At 39.9% G+C, this 21,809-nt stretch overlaps 2 protein-coding genes across 19 annotated transcripts in view; both read right to left on the minus strand.

Moving 5' to 3' along the window:
• Window positions 1–5: 5 nt before the first annotated feature.
• On the minus strand, window positions 6–5,246 carry exosc9 (exosome component 9). Its single transcript, XM_027026522.3, has 12 exons — window positions 5,087–5,246; window positions 4,799–4,893; window positions 4,554–4,673; window positions 4,273–4,375; window positions 3,741–3,878; window positions 3,372–3,454; window positions 3,100–3,232; window positions 2,794–2,882; window positions 2,265–2,411; window positions 1,830–1,951; window positions 1,679–1,731; window positions 6–134 (listed from the first exon to the last, which is right to left on the minus strand). The coding sequence occupies exons 1-11, from the start codon at window positions 5,150–5,152 to the stop codon at window positions 1,682–1,684; spliced, it is 1,146 nt and encodes a 381-aa protein (XP_026882323.2). The 5' UTR covers window positions 5,153–5,246; the 3' UTR covers window positions 6–134; window positions 1,679–1,681.
• A 6,212-nt stretch (window positions 5,247–11,458) lies between these two features.
• limch1a (LIM and calponin homology domains 1a) overlaps window positions 11,459–21,809 on the minus strand; it is a 37,760-nt gene continuing 27,409 nt past the window's right edge. For 12 of the 18 annotated variants that reach the window (XM_035529888.2, XM_081714358.1, XM_035529892.2 and 9 more), the window contains 15 exons: window positions 21,128–21,584; window positions 18,197–18,500; window positions 17,992–18,110; window positions 17,795–17,873; window positions 17,454–17,510; window positions 16,695–16,720; window positions 16,365–16,478; window positions 15,356–15,448; window positions 15,006–15,205; window positions 14,808–14,908; window positions 14,622–14,727; window positions 14,116–14,202; window positions 13,515–13,623; window positions 13,076–13,178; window positions 11,459–12,731 (listed from right to left, as the gene is read on the minus strand). In XM_035529888.2, coding sequence (XP_035385781.1) covers window positions 12,706–12,731; window positions 13,076–13,178; window positions 13,515–13,623; window positions 14,116–14,202; window positions 14,622–14,727; window positions 14,808–14,908; window positions 15,006–15,205; window positions 15,356–15,448; window positions 16,365–16,478; window positions 16,695–16,720; window positions 17,454–17,510; window positions 17,795–17,873; window positions 17,992–18,110; window positions 18,197–18,500; window positions 21,128–21,584 — 1,981 coding nt within the window. In that variant the 3' untranslated portion in view covers window positions 11,459–12,705. The remainder of the gene's footprint in view (window positions 12,732–13,075; window positions 13,179–13,514; window positions 13,624–14,115; window positions 14,203–14,621; window positions 14,728–14,807; window positions 14,909–15,005; window positions 15,206–15,355; window positions 15,449–16,364; window positions 16,479–16,694; window positions 16,721–17,453; window positions 17,511–17,794; window positions 17,874–17,991; window positions 18,111–18,196; window positions 18,501–21,127; window positions 21,585–21,809) is intronic. The other 6 variants (XM_035529889.2, XM_035529893.2, XM_035529894.2 and 3 more) reach the window with 6 other exon arrangements.

Raw genomic sequence — 21,809 nt, forward strand, 5'->3', positions numbered from 1 at the left:
ACTACTTAATAGTTACCGACATTGTTTAAAACCATTTATTTAACAATGACAAGGAAGAATTTGTCCGGAGATGTGTAGGATTCAACCAGTGAGAAATCTTCCATTTCTGTGGTGGGGGCTTCCATCTGGAATTGCTTAAAAATGATCAATGTTTATTGGTTTAAACATTATACTAAAAATAAAACCTTATACTTTGTTCAGGCACTAAACATACATACACACTTGTATAAAAGTATGTGGACAACACTCCTGATTATATTTTAGCATCAGCCACTGCTAAATAGGTGTATAAAATCAATCACAGAGCCATGCAATCTCTCGAGCCAAACACTGGGGGTAGAATGGATTGTCCTCAAGAGCTCAGTGACATCAAGGGCATTTTCACACTTATCTGAATACTTGAATGCCGCACACAGGACCGATTCTATCATCATTTGAGGGAGGGGCTCATTATCACTGGTTTGGTTTCACAAACATGAACTCTATGCGAACCGTGGATCGACTGCGCAATTCCATGTCACTTTCTGCACGGAATTTCGCGAAATGGTAGAAAGAAGCTTCATGTGTCAGGCTGCAAGGAACTACCTGCTGAGATGCATGCTATTTCACCGTGCAGGAGCACCTGCAAACAAGTAGCCGTTCAAGTATGAGAAGATTTTTGTTGTATTAGACGCCTATAGATTGCCTATTTCTTAGAAAAAATACTCTACTGTGCAAAAATATTTAGGTATCTGCGAAAATGGACTTTCAGTTTATCTGGACAGCAAGTTTTTACTTATTCAGAAAATAAACAAAACTTGAAAAGAGAAGTAATGCATCAAGTCAAAGCAGTCACATTACAAAATAAACAAATCACGCAGCCCCAGACAGCGAGCGGACAGCTGCTACACCTGATGCGACCGCACTAGAACTCACTTGAAACGATCCTCAGAACAGCGATTTCAGGACAAGAGATCGGTGCTCTAGACCGCCCTGGCTCCAAAACATAAAATGGGTTTTTGTGGCTAAGCAGATGGAAATATATTTAAGGAAACCCAAGATCACCACATGCCATGTCAAGGGCTGGCTTGACTGCTGTAAAGCAATGATTGGTCTCTGGAGCAGTGGAAACGTTCGGGTTTGATTGATGCCAGAAGAATGCAACCTACTGTAATAATTTTGCAGAAGGAGCGATAATGGTCTGGGGTTCTTTTTCAGGGTTTGGGCTAGGCCCCCTAGTTTTCAGTGAAAGGTTATGTTAATACTACAGCATTTTAGATATGCTTCCAACTTTATGGTTCACCTTCAAGTTTGGGGAAAGCCCTGTTCCAGCATGTCTATGTCCCTGTGCACAAAGTCAGGTCCATAAAGGACTTCACAGGTCTGATGTGGAGGAACTCCAGCAGCCTACGCCTAACCCTGGCCTCATTAAAATGTTATTTTGAATGAAATGGCATAAATTCCCATACACACACTTCAGAATTTGGTGGAAAGCCTTTCCAGAAGAGTGGAAAGTGTTAGACATCACACGTGGAGACACTTCATATTAATGCCCATGGTTTTAGAATGAGAGGTCAATCAAGCTCGTGTGTGTGATGGTCAGGTTTCCACATACTTTTGGACATAGTGTGTAAACACATGTAAACAATCCTACTTGTATGAATAGATTTTTTTTAAAAAAACAGATTTTAGCATATACTTCTTAATCAAGAATTACAACGTCCTCTTCTTCACTGTCTGAGATCACTTCAACTGCAAAAAAAAAATAAAAATGCACATAATAAATCACTTCCACTAATGCAGAAAAACTGACACAGGCAGACATGCATACTCAGATTTAGACCCAGTACCTCTCTTCTCAACTTTTGTGCCTGATTCCTCTTCCTCATCTTCCTCATCCAGTCCCCAAGTGTTCTGAAGCCCTTCACCCACCTGTCCAGTTCCCGTGGCAACAATAACAGGGGAGGGGACACTGGTCAAAGGGTCAAGTGTCGGTAACAAAAGAATTAAAATCTAAACAAAAATTAAAAAAACATGCCAAAAACAAACAAAAGACATTTTCATTCACCGAGCATAACACTTCTGAGCACGGATGGACAGAATCCACTTAACGTATTTGCATTCCATTATGTTAAAACGCTGCAAAGTGCCTCCCAAACTTCCTACTTCTTCATTATTTGTCACTTATAAGATTGCAAAAACTAATTAATTAGTTATTAATCAGTTACTCAAAGTATCCCTTCGGCTATTTGAGACATTTTAGGAATTGAATGACAAAAAGATACACTTCATGACCAGCTGCTGCTTTGCTGATGATCTGATCAGCTGTCTCTTGGACATCAGTCATCTCCACCAGAGATTCCTCTCTTTTCAGGGCTGTGATGCGCTCCTTAGGCATGGACTCAACAAAGCCAAACTTGCCACCCTCCTTCCTAAGAATCCAAATTGTTCCGGAAACAGAAAGAAGCACTTAAATTGGTCAGTTACAAAGACTGTTCAAGGCCAGAACAGTGGGTGATTGACAGTCAGCACTCTTGGTATACACCTGTAGTGTCTATCAAAATATGATGAATAATCCTAAGTGTAACCCGAATGGGATCAAGCCCTAAAAATGACTTTGTAAAAGGACTATAGGTTGGTTGCCATTTGAACCACAGACAGTTTCATTGTGATGCTACACATTCAGACAGTAGGTTGCATCCAGGAAGGGCAGGCTTCTTAATACCAAACACCTTCTTTAACCTAACAAAAAGGTACCAAAATCTTTACACCCACCCACAGAGACACCCACCCACACAGACATCCACCACTTACCTTGCTTGTCTGTCATTTTCCAAGGCTTTGTTAATGAGCTCAGTGATTTCAGATACTTTCACACTGGCTATTTTACTGCATCTTAGAACCTAAACACAAACAACCACACAGACCTTTGAGCTTCCATCTTTATTCATCCAAGTGTCCCAATAATTGTACCCAATTATGATAAATTAATTAATTAATTACATTTTTAAAAAGCTTGTACTGTGAATGCTCAGGTCTTTTTTTCAAAGCACATGCACGATTGCATATAAGGAAAACCAACTTCCTCACAGGTGTTGTCATGGACAAGCATACACATACCTGCTCTTTTAGCAGCATGATGCCTCCACTGGACTGAATGGAGCAGATCTCCCTGTGCTTGTTCATGGCCATGACCAGGAGGCCATCCATGATTAGCTCCTCCTTTTCACAGGGATCCACCAGCAAATAGGTGCTACGGGAGAAATTACAGACGGCCCTTTTACCAGTAACATTAAAATAACATTGCTTTTCATCACAGACATATTAAAAATATACAATCTGCAGTACACTTGAGTCCACAAACATTGATTTGCAGTATTATTTTGCTTTACCCTTGCTGGAAGAAGGCAAAGCTCACACAAACTGGCATGTGGTAAATACTCAGTGGAACAGGATCCCTCTCTGCTGGACCAAACTGGATGAGACATAGCACAGCAGAATATGTTTAAAGCCCAGGTCAAAGGTCATGCCATAAAGCCCAAACAAGCCTTAGCACAGTATCGTTCAGACCATTCCTTTGGTATATGGTTGTGTAGTTTAAGTTGAGTCAATGGATAAATTCCATATTCTGACAATTTTAAATGGTTCTGAACAATATACTGGCCATGGCCTTAGCCCTAAAGTCAGTGAAACACTCCAGTCTTTGAACCAACACCGATAAAAAGGCTGGAAGGCCTTGACACGGTGATGGCAATACTTACCACTGTAACATCTCGACCCTGGATGGCGACGTCTGGCCGTTTAAAGTGGCAGAGAGCAGATATAGCTGCAATGCTTGCCGCATCCATCAGGTTGCCATCGTGATTCAGCACGTGAACATCTACCCGGATTTGCCACACCTGGCAACCCAATCACCAGCACCGAAGGGACCATGTTCATTTACTTATCAAAACCATGTACACACTTTATATGACAATGACAACTTTGTAACAGGGCTTCTGATTTAAATAAGTTTTAAAAAGTAACCTAAGTGAGAAAATACCAAAGAGAGAACATAACATTCATGGGTCTGCTTTATGCCACCAAGGGAATAGTTAAACCTGGGCAAATACAGCATTTGCTCTGCCCCATAAAAAAGAAACACATATAAACAGCAATATTTATATCACAAATAATGCTTTTTCCAACTTTTACATTCTGTTGGACTGTGCCGATATGTGCATAATCCCAGTTAATTGTAAAGATAATATACAAACATATCCAGACAAAGGAAATAGTAATTTAACGGGTCACCTTTTCTCCCGAGACAACACACAGAGACTCTGTGTCTATACATCTGGAATTCCGCAGACACCTTTCCAACTGCCTGTTCAGTGTCACTAACAATTCTGACTGTCTACAATGGACACACAGAGAACAAAGCAATTTTAAAAATTAGCATATTTAGAGTTACAGTTGTTATACTATAACATACAACTGTAAAACACGCCTGAAACCACAAAGATTATCTCGCGCTCCATGGCATTTTCACGTACTTTTGGGCAGGTGCATTTGATGGCGCTGAGAGAACGAACCTGTTTGTCTGAAATGCGGGCGATGCCATGGGTGACAACTCCAGGTTTAAAAAGATGATGCCTTCCGTGGGACGCGAGTCTTTGGGTGGAACTAGTTCACATGATACCTGTGCCAGAACCCTTCAGAAATGCACGAAAACGGACATAACCAGAATTCCTCATACACAGTGCACCGTATACACAGAAGAACAAATGTGCTTAATAATAGGAAATTGGTTGTTGTCGAACTACAGTAGATCATTTACCTTGTTTTGCCGAGATTCACACTACAACAACCATAATCTGTGCCAAAGCTAATTTTTATACTGCGGTAGTCGTATGTCTGTCTTCCGTCCAAGCGCTAAAAACAACGTACAAAACAAACATCAGCATATGGTACCGTATTAATAAATTACATTTTCCGCGATTTACGCCAAAACTGTCGTCTCACTTAGCTATCGTTAGCTATTCAACAGTGAGAGCGGGGAATAATTAACGTTCAGATAGGTAGGTTAATGTGAGATAGTCAAATAGTCGCATTAAAACTTAGTTACCTTTTTGCTTTCAATAGCTTTAAGGAGAAACAGACGTTCACAGTTTGACAACGGTGTTTCCCTCATCTTTCCTGGTTGTATACAACTACAAACTAAATTACGCTCACTTTTCAGGCATGGTGCGCCAGCCGCGCGATTTAATACCGTAATCTTGAGAGCAAAACACTGACGCACATTACTGACGTGTACCCCTGCCTTCACGCGCCTTGTTGCCGAGGATGGGCTACTAAAGAATTTCTTCTTTAAAAAGATACTACAGTATCTGTTGATTCCGGTGCTAACGTTGCTAACAAATACATATTTACAATTTATTAAATGTAATTGTTTATATATAATTTATTTTTGCTTGGTAAAAACTATATTGATATCTCCGAAGAGCGCCCCTAGTGAAATGTGACGATAAATGGATTGCAGCTTTCTTTGCAGTAGTACTCCTGGCATCTGATATTTATGTTGTATCGGCTACTCACGACCATATGAATTATAGAAGAAAAACAACTGTAAACCGGGAAAACATAGAATAGTAGGCTCGACTTATTGTACTGTATTGACCTTTACCTTTGTGTCGGCCGTATGCTATAAGCATATCTGTTAAAATATGGTAGGCTACATCCTTTGCACATCCACTCGGTGACATGCACTGTGTGGCCCTATCTGTATTTCATATTTATTGTTTACAATTATGTTCCTCTTTTGTGCTGCACCATGGTCCAGGAGAAATGTTATTTAGTTTCACTGTAGTCTATATATGTAAATAGCTGAAATGGCTATTAAAAGCCTCTTGACTTGACTCTTGATGTTGCATGAAGAAACATAAAATATTAACGACAGCAATACATTTTAAATCTTTCAATGTAAATTTATGAACTACAACAAAAATAAGAAATTGACTTCAGGTCTGCACCACTAATTGGTGACATTATCAGTGAATAAATATGGGTGAGCTTCTTAAACGTATATCCGATAAAGTAGCTTAATCATAAGTTTTCATAATCATGAAACGTATAGGGTCAGAACTTGATTTAGTAAGAAAGAAACCTAGACATACAAATAAAACAATTGTGTCAGTAAAGTTTAGTTTACTAAAACGCCATTTACAAAACTTACTAATCATGGCGCCGTTTCCCAAAACCATCGTAAAACAATATACTTTTTAAATGGTAGAGCGAGCATTACACTGAACACACTCTGTCTCTCGTTAAAACGACTTTTACACTACGATGACTTTTGGAAACGGGGCGCAGATGGATTTACCAACAGTTCAGTTTGCTGCCCCATAAAAACGTAATTACCTTTTTGTTTTCGACACCTTTAAGGAGAAACAGATGCCAACATTTTGACATCGGAGTTTCCTCATATTTACTGCTTATGTGTGATAAATTCTGAAAAGTACTCAAGTGTATGCCTGACCGCAACAAAATCGGATGGGTTAACAAAAATTATTTTAAAACATGCTAAATAGGAAATATCTATTCTCTACTTTAGAAAATAACATCTAATTTTGGTATAGATTGACAAAAATTATTCTTTCACTTCATGGGAAAAAAATATTCCATCAAAAGATTAAATCAGCACCTGTGATGTATTACATTATATTCCACCTTCCTCTGAACATTCCGGACTCCTATTTCAGAGATTTCAATACTCTTATTCTAGATTTGTATAACCTATTACATTAGATTATATTAAATTACAATCATATAAAAACAAAGGCTGGTTTCTCTTTCTAATTTTAAATGGTACTACTTGGCTATCAACTAAACTTGGCTAAAAGATAGGTAAACATGTGAGGCAGGAAATAAGCCAAGTTGGTCCCAGATAGAGATTGAAGTTAGTTGTGGGTAAACTCCCTGGCTCCAGCTGTTTGGCACATCAAAAGGAGCATCTTATTACACTAAGTCAAAATAGTAAACTGGGAAAACATAGAATAGTATACCCCTAAGAACTTTTGTGGGAAAAAAAATCTAATTGGAGACAAGACAATAATTGGTCACAGTAGTGTAAATTTGAGATTACTTATGCAGCTATTTGATAACAACACTAAGTATTTCACATAAGCAGTTCTGTAAGTATGAGCAGGTTGGGAAGTATGGGATAGTGGTAACCTAGAGGGTAAAACTTTGGGCTATCAATTAGATGGTTGTTAGTCTGAATCCCAGGTCTGCCATGTAGTCACAGTTGGACCCTTGAGCAAGGCACTTAAACATCTCAGCTCTGTGGTGCTGTACAATGGCTGACCCTACACTCAGACCTCAGTGTCCAAAGACGCTTGGATCTGTTAAGACTGCATTTTGCTGCCTTGTACTTGCACAAAGCAAGACAATAAATTCTATCTATTTCGTCAAGTCCAAATGCGAAGAACCATGACTAAATGGTTAGGAAGAATTACTGATTAGAGCTCCATTTCCCAAAAGCATTGTAAAACAAAGATCATCATTGGTAGAGCAAGATTACACTGAACACTCTCTCTCTCATTTAAGATGATCTTAACACTGTGATGATTTTGGGAAATGGGGCCTATATCATTAGCATGCTCAAGAAGCAGTGGAGAGGGGGACCTAGCTCTGAAAATATCTACAGAGGTTTGAAAGTCATGTTTCAGTAACACAACATCAATTTTATTATCTAATACGAGCAGATTTCTGTTGAAGATGTGTAGAAATTGCACCTTCATTCTTCACTTTGGTCATGTCCAGTAATTAAGGACTTAAGGACTGGAATATTTATTTAACAGATTATGCTTGAAGTCCTAAACAAAAGAGTTGCAAATGTCTGCAAAGCTATCTATTTTAGGTTCAAATACTGAAGTTCATGACTTTTACTTCTGATTTGAAAAGATATGGATTATTTTGGCTCTTATAACAGGTAAAGGCTCTTAGTGAGAGACTGAATGATTAGACATACACCCATTTAGATAGAATGGTCTATAACAATGGCACAGTTAGCTGCTTACAAGAGATTGACATCCTCTACTGAACAGGCTTGATCAACTGATCTCCAACTGGCTACCTTAAAGGTCAACCTAGTAATTCAATATTATAAACAAGCGGTTGCTTTATACCAGGAGAAAATGCCAGTGTGGTGGCCTCTTTGTCTTTTTTCTCTGTGTGTTTCATAAGTGAATGGATGTTTAGTCTTTAAGGTTCTCCGATGAAGTGAACTCATTCCTTTCTGTTTGTTTTTGTGCTTTTTTATGTGTGTGGTTCAACTTTCAATAAAACATGCAAAAAAAAACTTTAGTAAAAAGTCATTTACAAGGCCCGATGGGTTATCAGACAGGTCTAATGCAGTCCCAAAACAGACTGAATTATGTTCTAATAATTTAATAATTCTTCGTAATCTGACTGATACCATTAATCTCCTGCAGGCCACAGGTCATTTCGTCGTTTCCTCTGACAACGAATAAATAGGAAAGTCGCGATGTCCCTTTAATCTATTAAAATGTGCGTGCGCTAAATTTGTATTTACGCAGATATACCAGACATTAGCCAATGTTTTGAGAATTCATAATAGTTCTTATTGTCATAATTATTCGTTGTGCAGCCCTCTCATAAGGTTATGATCGATGAGAGCACACGGGTGTAAGCGCTTGTTAGTCACGCAACGTGATGCCACCTCTTTGCACTTGGTGGTAATTTACATCACCATCAATCCTCTTGCCTTTCAGTCACTGCTTATATTAACACGCGCATCTCTTAAACACAGTAACAGTTTAAATTAAGTAATCATACAGGTCAAACAGGTTTCGTCCAAAAGTCGAGTTAAAAAGGAAAAAAAAAGTGTATACATGTACACATTGGACCAATAAGCCTAGAACTTAACAATAGAACTAAATGTAGCCAAATTATCCTAGAGGCTGAGACTTAATGCCAAGCTTTTCTGAGAACATCTTATCCCACATATTATGGCCTTCAATGTTTATTTATTTGTTTGTTTGTTTGTTTAGATTATATCAAAACACACACGCACTTGTGTAGATTTGGAACCTAGTGTTGTGATTTTTGGAATGAGGTTATTCTTTATCTAAACTCTAAACTCTTTCTAAACAGAGCACTCGTGTAGGCTAGTAGTGAAAATCTCTTTTTCACACATACATATATATCTGACTTTTTGGCAAACATAAACAAACATACGGTAGAATAGCTTAAATAGTTTTGGTCGGTTTATCCAAATATTTATAGACCCACAGGGTATGCATATGAAAACTCAGACGGTGTGACCCGCTGTGAGTTTTTGTTAGCGTTGGTGGAAGGAGTCAGCTGCAATTAAACAGCTTGTGTCCTCTAGCACCTTGATCGGTCCAAAGGAGCACGCAATTAAGAGCACATCTTTGCTTTTGGTGACGCTTCCCGTGTTTCTATGCGTATGTCTGTAAAATGGGATATACTGAGTTTGATCCTGAGGCCTAAGAGCCGTGCCTCTGTGGGGTTGCCCATTGTCGCAACTGACTTCAGCTCCTGCCACAAGTCGTGCGGTTTACGGGTCAATTTCACTCGGAGCAGTTTAAGCTCGGCAACTCTACTCACGCCAAGATCCTGCAAACTAGACCATAGGTCTATATAGGTAAAGTATTTTGTAATATAGCAACCAGAACTACTTGACAACTATGCATGTAAAATCAAGAGATAATTACTTGAATATATATATATATATATATATATATATATATATATATATATATATATATATATATATATATATATATATATATATATATTAATATTTTTGTGTGATTGTTTCACCAATGAACACCGATTGTAACACAAATTTATATTTTGCAAGTCCTGTTTTCGTATCGTGAAGTGTTATTTATTTTAATCTAAACAAAAAACTGTTATTTCAGAGGCAGAGGAAAAAGCGCGTTCACACCACTTTACGAGCTCCCAGCTAGAGGAACTGGAGTTTGTGTTTGCTGAGACAAAGTATACAGACATTCACGCTCACGAGAATCTTGCGCGGAGGACTGGCCTGACTGAAGCACGTGTACAGGTAGCAGTTCAGGTAGTAAATTCTTTCCGCGACGTAAAATCACTCATGATAGTTGCTTAGGATACCCCTTTTACGTTTACTCCACGAATAACCGTTTCATTATTTCAGGTATGGTTTTAGAACAAACGTGCAAAATTTCGTAAGCAAGATCGGGCTGCCGGTGTGACTAAAAGATCTCGAGAGTATAGTAATTTGGGAGTCCCCAGCTTTACCCCAATACGCATCCGTAGTGAGGTTCGGTCACTTCTGCTCAACGATGGATACCACCCTCCAAGGACCAACCAACGAATGGCACCTACCTTTGTTAATCTACGTGTCTACAAAGTGAAAGACGATGCGATAAGGTGGATTCTTCACGTTTTAGGCCGGACTGTGTGGTGCCGAAACTCTCAAAGGCTATAGAAATCCCGAGTTAGCTATGTGACACAAATTATATTAATTTTGCTCATTTATATTGGATTTGATGTTATTGTATCAGGCTGCATGTTTTTTGTTTGTTTGTTTGTTTGTTTTTTAAATCCTGATGAAGTTTTCAGTCTCTTCTGCTAAGACGATTTCTCTGCAGATAATTAACAGACAAAAGGTAACGATATCAAATTGACTTAATTCTGACTTTATTTAGTTTTCATGTTATTTATTATTTTTAGTAGGCTGCTAATTTATTTGTAGAACAATTCCATTGTTATTTTAGTAATAGTGAACTAGTGTTTCATATATTGAGCTTGAATTTGTATGTTTTTTAGGGATTATGCCCGCCCGAGGACCTAATAATAATTTAAAAAAACTGATTAAGGTTTTCACAATTTTAAAGTTTTAAAGTTGTGAGATTGTTAAGAGGGATAAAATAAACAAGTAGCCTATGTCTCGTCCCCACAGCCAACATACACACAAACGTGCATTTAAAATATTTATTTATAAACATACAATTGCTATAAAACCCATTGCTTTTCAAGGGTTGTCAGGGTATACTATCGATCGTCTTAAAATTATACAATAAATAAAGATCTTTAACATACAGGCCGCTTTCATCCTAGACTTGATTGCCTTCCGAGTAACAAAACAATAAGCTACTTCCTATCCGGTTCATATTTCCTATATCTTAATTTAACTACGTAAATAAAAGACGACGGACAAATGCATATGGAACTTTCTCCGGCATAGAAATACAAACTGGAAACGGAAGGTTATTTAATACAGATAGGGACTAATAATATAGAGAACATGCGAAGTCTTAATGGGCTCATAAAGACGTCATCACTCACTTCCGCTAAATGTGTAAAAGTTAACTAAATTGAAATTACTTGAAAAATGCACCTCTTAAATTCAGAACTTGTTGTGCATCTTACTAGGATTATCAATGAAACCACCATGGTACAAACAAGAGAATTTTGCACAGTGCATATATTTCACACCAACTGCGCAGTGGTAGAACAGGCAAACAAAAAAGCTTGTTTAATAATAAGCTTTGGATGTTGCATACAGAACACAATCACACGACCTTCCTCCGAGTGTGCGACCATCCTTAAGGCACGACATAGCAATGTATATGCTGTATAGAACAACGGAAGACGATATTTTAAAAGTAAAATAGGATTTTAAAAAAGAAAGGAAAAAATGCGCACGAATAAAATAACAGCCCGTCTCGTGCCTGAAAGCACTGAAATCCCTCATCTCCAGCCAATGAAAAAATAATTAAACATCCAAATGGAAATGTGGTCATCCAATACATAGTAAGACTTCAAACGGCATGCATTTTAAGATAATATTTGATCACAACTGATAGGATAAATGAGACGACAAATACAAGATGGAGAAAGAAAAATTATTTTTAAAAAAGGTTAAAACAGCTATTAACTTAAAACCACAAGAATAACATTTTGTTAACTACAAAGAAAAATGTTCAGTCACTCACTCACAGAATCATGCAGCATATAGCGCCTCAGATTAAGGCGATACGATAAACTAAACTTCGCGCACCTCGAAGAAGGCTACATATCATTAATCTTCCAATAATGAAAATATACTGCATGATATTTTATGCAGGCCAGCGATAACGCCAGATTCTCCAACTTCCTAAAGTGTCAAGATAATAAGCGTAGCGATAATCATTGATTTTTACGCTTTTTGTTTGATGTTGTTTTTGTCTTTTAATAGCGACTGAAAGTCATGGTAAGGGATCTAAAATGCAAAACCACTTAAAATACCTCATTCTCCTGGGCAACCGCCAAGTGATGATGTTAATTTTATTTTAACGGATCCTTTCTCGTTGAAAACGCGGGTCGGATTTTTTTTATTACTTATTTATCTACGCAGTGAATTCCACTTAGTAGCATACAGTAAGATAATGTGGTGTTTAACATTGGTTAGCACAATGCGCGCTCATGTGTGTATTAATTAGAAATACATATTTGCCAGTAAAAAATAACTAGGATTTTCACGGATTAAAAGTCCAGAAGTATGACCAAAATAGCCTTCCATCTTTATCCATTTGGGTCAAGGGTGGTATGTCATTGTGCTTTATGGAATCCGCTCCCGAAATGAAGTCTTAACCAAAGAATTCTTCACGGGGACGGGCTTCCGTGGTGTGGGCAAAGGTTCCGCTTTCTCTTCGGTTCGTGTCAGCAGGAGCGTTATAATGTGGTGGGTTGGCCAGCAGCTACGGGAATAGAGAAGCCCAATATAGCTACCGCTCACGTACACAGTAAAATAACATACACTATCTAAAACAGCTTGGCCTTTCTCTATAGACCGCTGGGCTCTTTCTTCCTACAACACAACGCAGCATCAGCTGAGTGCTTCTGTTTCTATACTGTATCTGTATCTTTTCTCTTTTATGTACATCTCTATACTTTCTATACTTACTCTTTCTTTCTTTCTTTAGATACATTTCTTCTGTCTTTCACATTTCTATAGTAAATCACATCTCTAATTTACTCTCCATTATATATTTGAAATTAATATTATTGCTCAGACATGTGTGCATAACAAAATGACTGTTACCACGTGATTTGATGTAGCAGTCCTGACAACTGAGCACTCCGTTTCGGATCCGAACATCAGTTCCTGCGCTTGTTTCGCCAAGTAGCCCTTTACACACACCACACTAGGGCACAAACACACAGAGTAAACATTTTTCATCTGAAAACTCATGTACGCACACACGCACACACACACACACACACACACACACACACACACACACACACACACACATACACACACACACACACACACACACACACACACACACAAAAAACAAACCAAACAAACAAAAAAACCCGAAAACAACCCAAACAAACAACAACATCAGTGGAAAAGCAGTGGCCAAAAGAATAAATGCTCTCTTCACCTCTTCAACAATTAATTCACAGTCATTGTTCTGTTGCACTGCAACTTTTGATGAAGACACATTATAACACATGCGCGCACACAAACATACCTTAAAACACTGGGTATGGAAATAAAGGCCCAAGGTCTCAATAATCATAGCTGCTCCTTTACCCAGCGGCTGCGCACAACTTGAGCAAAGCTTCTTGCCGCTGACTGACCTGTAGAGGGCACCAAACAAAACAAGGCTCATGTCTTTCAGGTCTGCAAAATAAAAGTCTTCACAATTTTGTAGACATAGTGCCATTTCTTTTGTATAAATATAATACTATATTCACACTTACAGTTACATAAATATATGCATAGATATCGATACATAGATTAAGTTACACACACACACACACACATCACATATATGCAGTATATTTTTGTTATTTTATTGTATAAATAAGGAAAAATTATACTGTGAGAGGGAATTGTGCAATGTAAATTAATTTTAGTCTAGGATAAGATAACCACCAATAATAATCATAATAATAAGAAACATAGTGGCACTTCTATGTAACTCATTGTTAAACACTGCATGCACCAAAATCTATGACCTCATGCCGAAGCATTACTAGCATTACTAGTGAGTGTGTGAGTGTAAGTGTGAGTGTGTGTGTGTGTGTGTTTGGATGTTTGCATATGTGGATGAGTGAGAGAGATCCTACCTGCTTGTTGATGTGGGCGGTGTGTCTTGTGGTGATTGAAGTGATTTAGATGGGTGCATCCCTAAAATGTTTTCATATGAACCAATCCTGACCACACAAGCACACACACAGATAGACATACACACCACAAATATGAGCAAGCAGAGTGTTTGTTGACTTGCTTGCAGGCTTTTGTTTTGCTTTTTTTTTTTTTTACACCGAGTGCAATGGTTTTACTAATCTTAACAGATTCAGTAAATGTACAAAGGTGATAATATGAATGAAAAATGAAACCAAGCAATTACTTTTCATGTTCCTATGTTTGTGAAAATGTATTCTCTTTGTGATAACAAAATAAAGAAGAAGAGGAAGTTGAGCACAAAAATTTGAATGCAATACAAATAAAGTCAACATTCTAACATATATGCATACTGTGCATGCATGGTGGATCAGAGCCAAGCTGAGAAACAATAGCAATGTATATGGTTAAAAGTGCATCTCACAAAGACACACATAAACACACTAACCTTCTCATCCTGGGAGGCTGTGTCTGTGAAGGGCTCATATTCCGGTCCAGGGAAGCTGTTTTTTTCCACTCTGGCCTGCACTCCGACTTACAGCTCCAAGACTCATCTGTAAATGATAAATTAGTGTGTGTGTGTGTGTGTGTGTGGACCTGTTTGTGGGTGAGTGTAAACAGAAGGGTATGCTACCCTGTATGAATTGCAGCTGTGGTGTAGCAGATTGACTCTCCTGATGATCTGCTCCCTGGCCGTTATGCTGTACAGGTACGATTGCTTCTGTCTGATCAGAGCTGTATGAGAATGAATGTCATATTAGCTACCATTGCAGAAATATCAACTGTAGTTATTTCTAATGAAGCTGAAGACTGCCTATGTTTACTGTGTCACCTGTGTTGTAACCCATTCTTCTCGCCCATCACTGTCTGTTTGTTAAGTAGCTCTGGTTTTCTGTCCTGATCAGCCGGTGAGGGTGCAGCAATGTCATGGAGGGTCACGGAAAGGGGCAGAGCTTCTGTCACACTGGGTAAAGACAGAGCTGAAGAGCGCGGGGTCAGCGGAGACGTGGTCTCCTCCAGGATCCGTTGCTCCTAATTGGAGCCGATCACTGATCAGTCATGTGCAATAGTCTTACCAGCATGGAGAAATTCACACAGCTTGCACATGATAGAACTGATAGCGTATTGAAAGTACTGGGGGGGGGGGGGTGGGGGTGGCAGATTCTGGCAGTGAAAACACACCTCCTCATAGTGTCTCCTTCCCTCTTCCTCCACCTCCTTTTGAGCCTTCTCCCATTCCTGCTTTAGCCGCTCCTGCTCCTGCTGGTACTTCTCCTATAGAGGAACAGGGAAAGAGATGTAGTTCAATGGAGAGAAGAGAAGAGAAGAGAAGAGAAGAGAAGAGAAGAGAAGAGAAGAGAAGAGAAGAGAAGAGAAGTCTATGTAGTCTATATTAATCTACAGACTACTATAGACTAAAGACTACAGCTGCTACAGGATTCAAGATGCTATGGTGTGGCGAAATGCACAGATCAGTTGGAACACAAAAGGACAAACAGGTGAGAGTAAGGCAAACTGAACTGAACTGAACTTTAGAAACTTTTTCATGCTTGAGCAATTATTAACTGCTGGATGTTTAACTCTCACTACTCACTAAAACAACCACTTCGAACATAAACACAATACAAGGAAGGTAAAAAGGTGGACATCTGTACCAAGCTAAAAATACTTATTTAACCTTAACGTTGGTGACGTTGGTGTAATTAATATTACAGTTCTTATAGCTTCCACCAGACATAGCCAACAAAGAAAGCCAAGGCCAATATATCTGTCAATCCCACACCTTCCATTCAAACCTTTCTTCAAAGCACTTCCCTCCAAATACATGGGAGGAAGTTGTATAGGGAGCTTTATACTCTCTTTTTGTACAGCATGTGCACATAACATGATTGTCAGTCAGGAAAGACTGTTTTAGGTATGTTTCCTAGTTGGTAATACGAGCACATCATGTTGGAATTTTTAGCCTGATTACAGAACCCAGGACAGTCACAGAGACAAAAAAATCAATTATTTTCTCAAAAAATTCAGTACAGTAGCTTTAAGTCCAATATCAATCCTTTCCAACTGGACCTTGGAATTTATGTATACAATCAAGGCTTTGGCCTTACATACTACAGGTGTTCAGTACAGGTAGCGCCGATCAGTGTAGCTTGGGAAGGTCATGCCACACACCTGCAGGCAGTCATTGTACCTGTAGTAGGCGCTCCTGTTCCTGCTGCCACCTCTCCTGACGCTTACGTTCCTCGTTAGGGTCCCATGTCCAGTGATCGAGCCTCTTTGCGAGGTTCAAGATCGGGGTTTCAATCTGGTGCACGCAAGTATGCGTGCGCACACACACACACACACACACAGACAGAAAGACAGACAGACAGACAGAGAGAGAATAGAAAGGAAAGACAGAAGTGACAGGACAGGGCAGAAGTAATAGGCAGCAGTTGCACACTTGGTGTACAGAAAACAGATGGCAGAGAAAAAAGAGGACAGAGAGCTGAAGGATGTCAATGTGCCTTGGGGTACTTACACATTCACTGGTGAAGTCAAGGCCCTCTGCGGAAGACAATTGAGGGAAGGAGAAAAGATCACACTGAAATGCCCACAGAAAGTTCAGTGCATCTCTTGCTGCACCAGAACAGGGCTCAATGCATTATTAACCCCAGGGTGAAGTTGACAATTTAGCTAATCAAGACATCAAAGACCTTAGAAACAATACGAGGCATGACAATGAATGCATGAGCATGGTGCGCTAAGTGGCTTCACGACTAATAGCATTATAATAACTAATAGGTTTAGAATAACTAATAGCTTTATAACTAATAACCAGTAACATTCAAAATACAAGGCACTGTGGAGAATGCTGCAAAAAAGTACTGTTGGAGATAAAATCACCTCATTGCATTATATCTTTAAAACAGGCATCAACATAGGATCCACACTTTTTGCCTTGTGGCTCTTACTATGGAAGCCTAGTGATGGTGAGGGCAAAATGAAGCATGCTGGGAATTTTTTGTTTCTTTTTTTTTCAATCAACATCAGCTGTAGTGTAAATATTGGTACAAGACAGATTTGTTTACTGAAATAAACCCTGCCTCATAGTGCCCTCAGCATGTTGTAGGAATGTGAAATGCAACTTCTCAGGATGGACACATTTAATAAGGACTGCATTGAATGACAGAAGACAAGAAGCGAGAGAGGGGGCAGGTGGATGAGGGTGACCTCATCCTTCAGCCTGACCTGAATATGCAGCTAGGGTGGAAATCCCTGTGCAATTAGTCTGTTTTACCTGTCGGAGCGAAGAACTCCCAGCGTAATCTAGAGCTACTGGAGGTGTGTGACGATTCTGACACACACAAACACAGACCAAAACCAGCCAAAGAGAGGGATAGGGTGGAATTCAAAGGGAAATATATACACAGAGACAGAAATAGAGAAAGAGAAAGCCAGAAACAGAGATAAAAAGGAATAAAAGTAGAGACTTCAATGGAAATTTGAAGGGAAAACCTAAATAACTAAAACTATAGAAGGGAGCAGAACAACAAGGGAACTGAAACTATTCAGACATAGTCACCCTCACAGTGTGACCACAGCTGATGCAAAGAAGTGTGGATAATGCAGTTTTATTACCTGTCAGGGAGAGCGAACAGGAGTTAACATCAGCTTTTCCAGAGTCACTAGATGAGAGCTCATCATGAGACTTCTGGTCCTAGTTGAGAAAATGTTACATAATTTCTTTCATCAGATTAGATCAAAAATCATGATTAAAAATCATAGGTGCTTGTGGAATTAGACACTGAACTGGCCACACGGAGCACTGGCCACACCTTGTCAATACTGGGCATGTCTGTTGTGGGTAGCGGATGCGTCTGCGTAAGCTCTGTCACAATGGTTGTCTTGATAACACTACTGCACTTCATTGAACTGGGGACCACCTGTTTTCCTGCTGCAAATGAAAACAACCACAAGCTAATAAAAAATGTTCTTTTTCCATATATGCCACACAAAGAAAATGACATCAAGAATAGTAACCTGCCAGCTGTGAATCTGCATGAGCTGTTGGTGTCTCCTCCTCATCAACCCTTTCTTGAGGACTGGCGCTACCCTCCCTCTCTTCCTTAGCCAGCTCTGTCTCTTGGCTGGTGGCCACAGGTAATTGCTGGGTAGGTAAGGTCTTGGTGAGCTTCTGTGCCATGTCCTCACTAGCTGGTGAGATTTCTTGTCTTGAATGAGGACTGTGGGACAATGCTTCTATGGGAGATGGTGTTGCCCCTAGTGAACTCTCTCTGGTGACCTCTACATTGCATTCGCCATTCATACGCACCAGTCCATCAGTCTACAGAAACACACACACACACACACACACACACACACACACACACACACACACACACACACACACACACACACACACACACACACACACACACACACACAAACCATCAGTGGAAAAAATTATATATATAGCAGGAAAGTAGCAGTGGCCAAAAGAACAAATGCCCTCTTCACCTCTTCACAAGTGAATTCACAGTCAGGCACCGAAACTGAGATTATACTGGTCAATCCGATCCAAATTATATTCTGAGTTGCAGTGCAACAGAACTCTGACTGTAAATTCACTCTGAAACAGAACAGAAAAGCTGAAACAGAACAGAAAAGCATATAGGAGAATGAATAATCAAATAACACCAATACACAGTAGTTAAGGGATCTCAAAGCAGAGCACCACAATCTCCCAGAGCCGGAACCAGTAAGCATTACAACAACGGATGTCCATGGGCAGGTCAGAAACATGAAAAACTGAGCAGCATCTGGCCCTAACATGATCTGTCCTGACTAAAGAAACTAACAGTTCCGCATGACAGACTAGTAAAACAAATGAACCAGATGTTAAGTATTGGCTCCAGTCCAGGCTGGCTAACAGAAGACGAGACAGTACTGGTCATGAAGGACCCCAATAAGGGACAACTATAGACTGTCTCTCTGTCCACAACATGGAATCTACTGTCAGGAATACTAGCCACCTAGGTGAATCAGCATATATGAAGATACACAAGCACTGCTCAGCAGGGGACTGGTAACAACACTGGAGGCTCAAAACACCACCTACGGACAGATAGAGCTGTCCACCAGACCAACCTAAGCATCGATTACAAGACAACATAAGACTCAGTGCCACACACCCAGATATTTGAATAGCTGGCCCTAAATTAAAACAATAAGACCATAAGGGCTTTCATCCAGAACTTAATGAAACACTAGTGGACAACATTAGAAGCTGTGGTTATTTGGACTAAACATAATGTAATAAAGTATGGACTGTTTATTAGGATAGGAGGATGTTTCCCACTTTAGTTTTGGTCCTGCCAAGGTTGCATCCTTCATTCTGCCCTGGAAGGTTTTCCTTGCCACTGTTGCCACTGGCTTGCTCAAGTGTGTAAACAGCACTATATAAATAATTTTGACTCTGATTGTGGTCAGCTAATAGTAAAAATAGAAAAAGTGATCAGGATTGAGTCAATTGAACTCCCACAAGGCAATTTAACAGACTTAAGAGGACAGCTACAAATATTTGAGGATTCTCCAATCACACAACAACCACAAGGCAGAAATGGAAATCAACATCAACATCCAACTACCTCCACAGGATGAGACAAATCCTCAAGAGTCAGTTAAACGGGAACAATAAGATCAAAGCCATAAACATGTATGCTCTGCCAGTCATCAGATACACAACAGGAACTAGCCAAGAGAAGAGCTGGAAGCTGCTGATGTCAAGACCAGAAAACTCAAAGTTCACAGGATACTCCACTAAAGCTCCAACATTCAAAAGCTGTACTACAGGTCAAAGGAGGGGGTAAGGGGCCTACAGAATGTAAGATCCACTGTCCAGGGTGAGAAACAAGACATCCATGAATACATTCAAGCAATAGCACCCAAGGATGAGCTAATAAAGGAGTGCCTCAGGCAGATGGGGGACCTGGTCACCGTAGGAGCAGAGGTGGTGTCATAGTAGGATAAGCCCCTCCATGGAATTTACCACCAACAGATAGCAGAGGTGGCTAACATAAAATAATTCTACTAATGGCTGGAAAAAGCAGGAACAAATGACAGCACAGAGGCACTAGTCATGGAAGCACAAGGTCAAGCATTAAGCACTAGGTTGATGGAAACAGGGGTGTATAACACAAGACAAGACCCAAGATGCAGACTGTGCAAAGGAGCCCATGAGACAATCCAATACCTAGTAGCAGGATGCAACATTGTGTAAGGGAAAGTATACACTGAGAGAAACAAGCAATTGGTAGAGCACATATACAAAGCATATGAGCTGGTTACCCCCAAATCCAAATGGGAGCAACCACAGAGACTGATAGAGAACCATAAAGCTAAGATCCTGTGGGTTTTCCAGATCCAGATTAACAAGTAGTAGTGAACCAACCAGACACTCTGATAGTGATAAGATGCAGAGAACAGCAGCGGTAGCAGATGTAGCTGTCCCAAGCAATGGAAACATCTAAAGGAAGGAATATGAGAAGCAGGAAAAATACCAGGGGCTGAAAGAAGAAATAGAGAGAACGTGTTAACAGCTAGGTTGTCTCCGTGGTAATGGGGTACTTGAGGCTGTGACCCCTAAGATGTAGGAGAAGCTCCAACAGATCCCAGGAATGATAACATCAATCTCAATCTAGTAGAGCACAATCCTAAACACACCCTCTAATTCCCAGGCCATTGGCCTGAGTATGAGGAAGAATATGTGACGAACACCTGCTGGCTAGAAGGGTTAAAAGTAGATTATGCCCATTGTTGCATCTTAGCTACTGATTTATAAAAGTATGGCTATTTGCATTTACTTTTAATTTCATTAATTTTTGCCAGGGACCTGTTGTGAATTAGCCTTCTCTCACAGCTGGGTAAATATTAAAGTATTAACTAAATAGACAAAAATATAATGTCTCTTACTTTAACTTGCTTGTAAGAAACCTGATTGAATTTGGGCTGGCAGTAGGGCTTTGGGGTCAGCAGTGGCACAGGCTTGGAGGGTGGAGGAGGCAGCCAGGTGAGCGAGACTGGGACTTCTGGGGCGTTGTGTCGACGGGATGGTGACAGCTCTGGGGTTTTGGGCCGGCTATGTGTAGAACTTTGGGTCATTGGCATGTGGGGCTGGGCAAAGAGCTGCTTTTGTGATTGAGTTGACACTGGAGGGCCCAGAACTTCCACTTTTTCACTCAACGTGTATGTGTCCTGAGGCAGGGCAGGCCCCGCTGTAGCAACAGAAGGGAGTTTTGGGAGTTGTAGTTTCTCCAGTATGGCATCGCTGATGGTGAAGCGGAGGGCGTAGCGTTGCAACACAGTTGCCTTCTCCTCCGGAGTCGACGCTTTACAGTACAATTCGTGCAGCTCCTGCTCTCGACGCTCCCTAGTGTGAGAATGGGGACAGAGTGAAAGGGGAGGAGGAGATATTACCATAACTGGGTTACCACATTCCATGCAGCCTTGACACTCCAGTTTTAGTATATAAAATGGAGATTATGACAATCAGAGCAAACCAAAAGAAATAAAAGTGTGAAATCAAAATGTGGTGAAATATTTTGTAACCTCATATTGTACAGTTAAAGCTCCATCACAAATTGCTACATCTTAC

The sequence above is a fragment of the Electrophorus electricus genome, chromosome 5 (genome assembly GCF_041902795.1).
Source record: "Electrophorus electricus isolate QZ-2024a chromosome 5, ASM4190279v1, whole genome shotgun sequence".
Lineage (NCBI taxonomy): Eukaryota > Metazoa > Chordata > Actinopteri > Gymnotiformes > Gymnotidae > Electrophorus > Electrophorus electricus.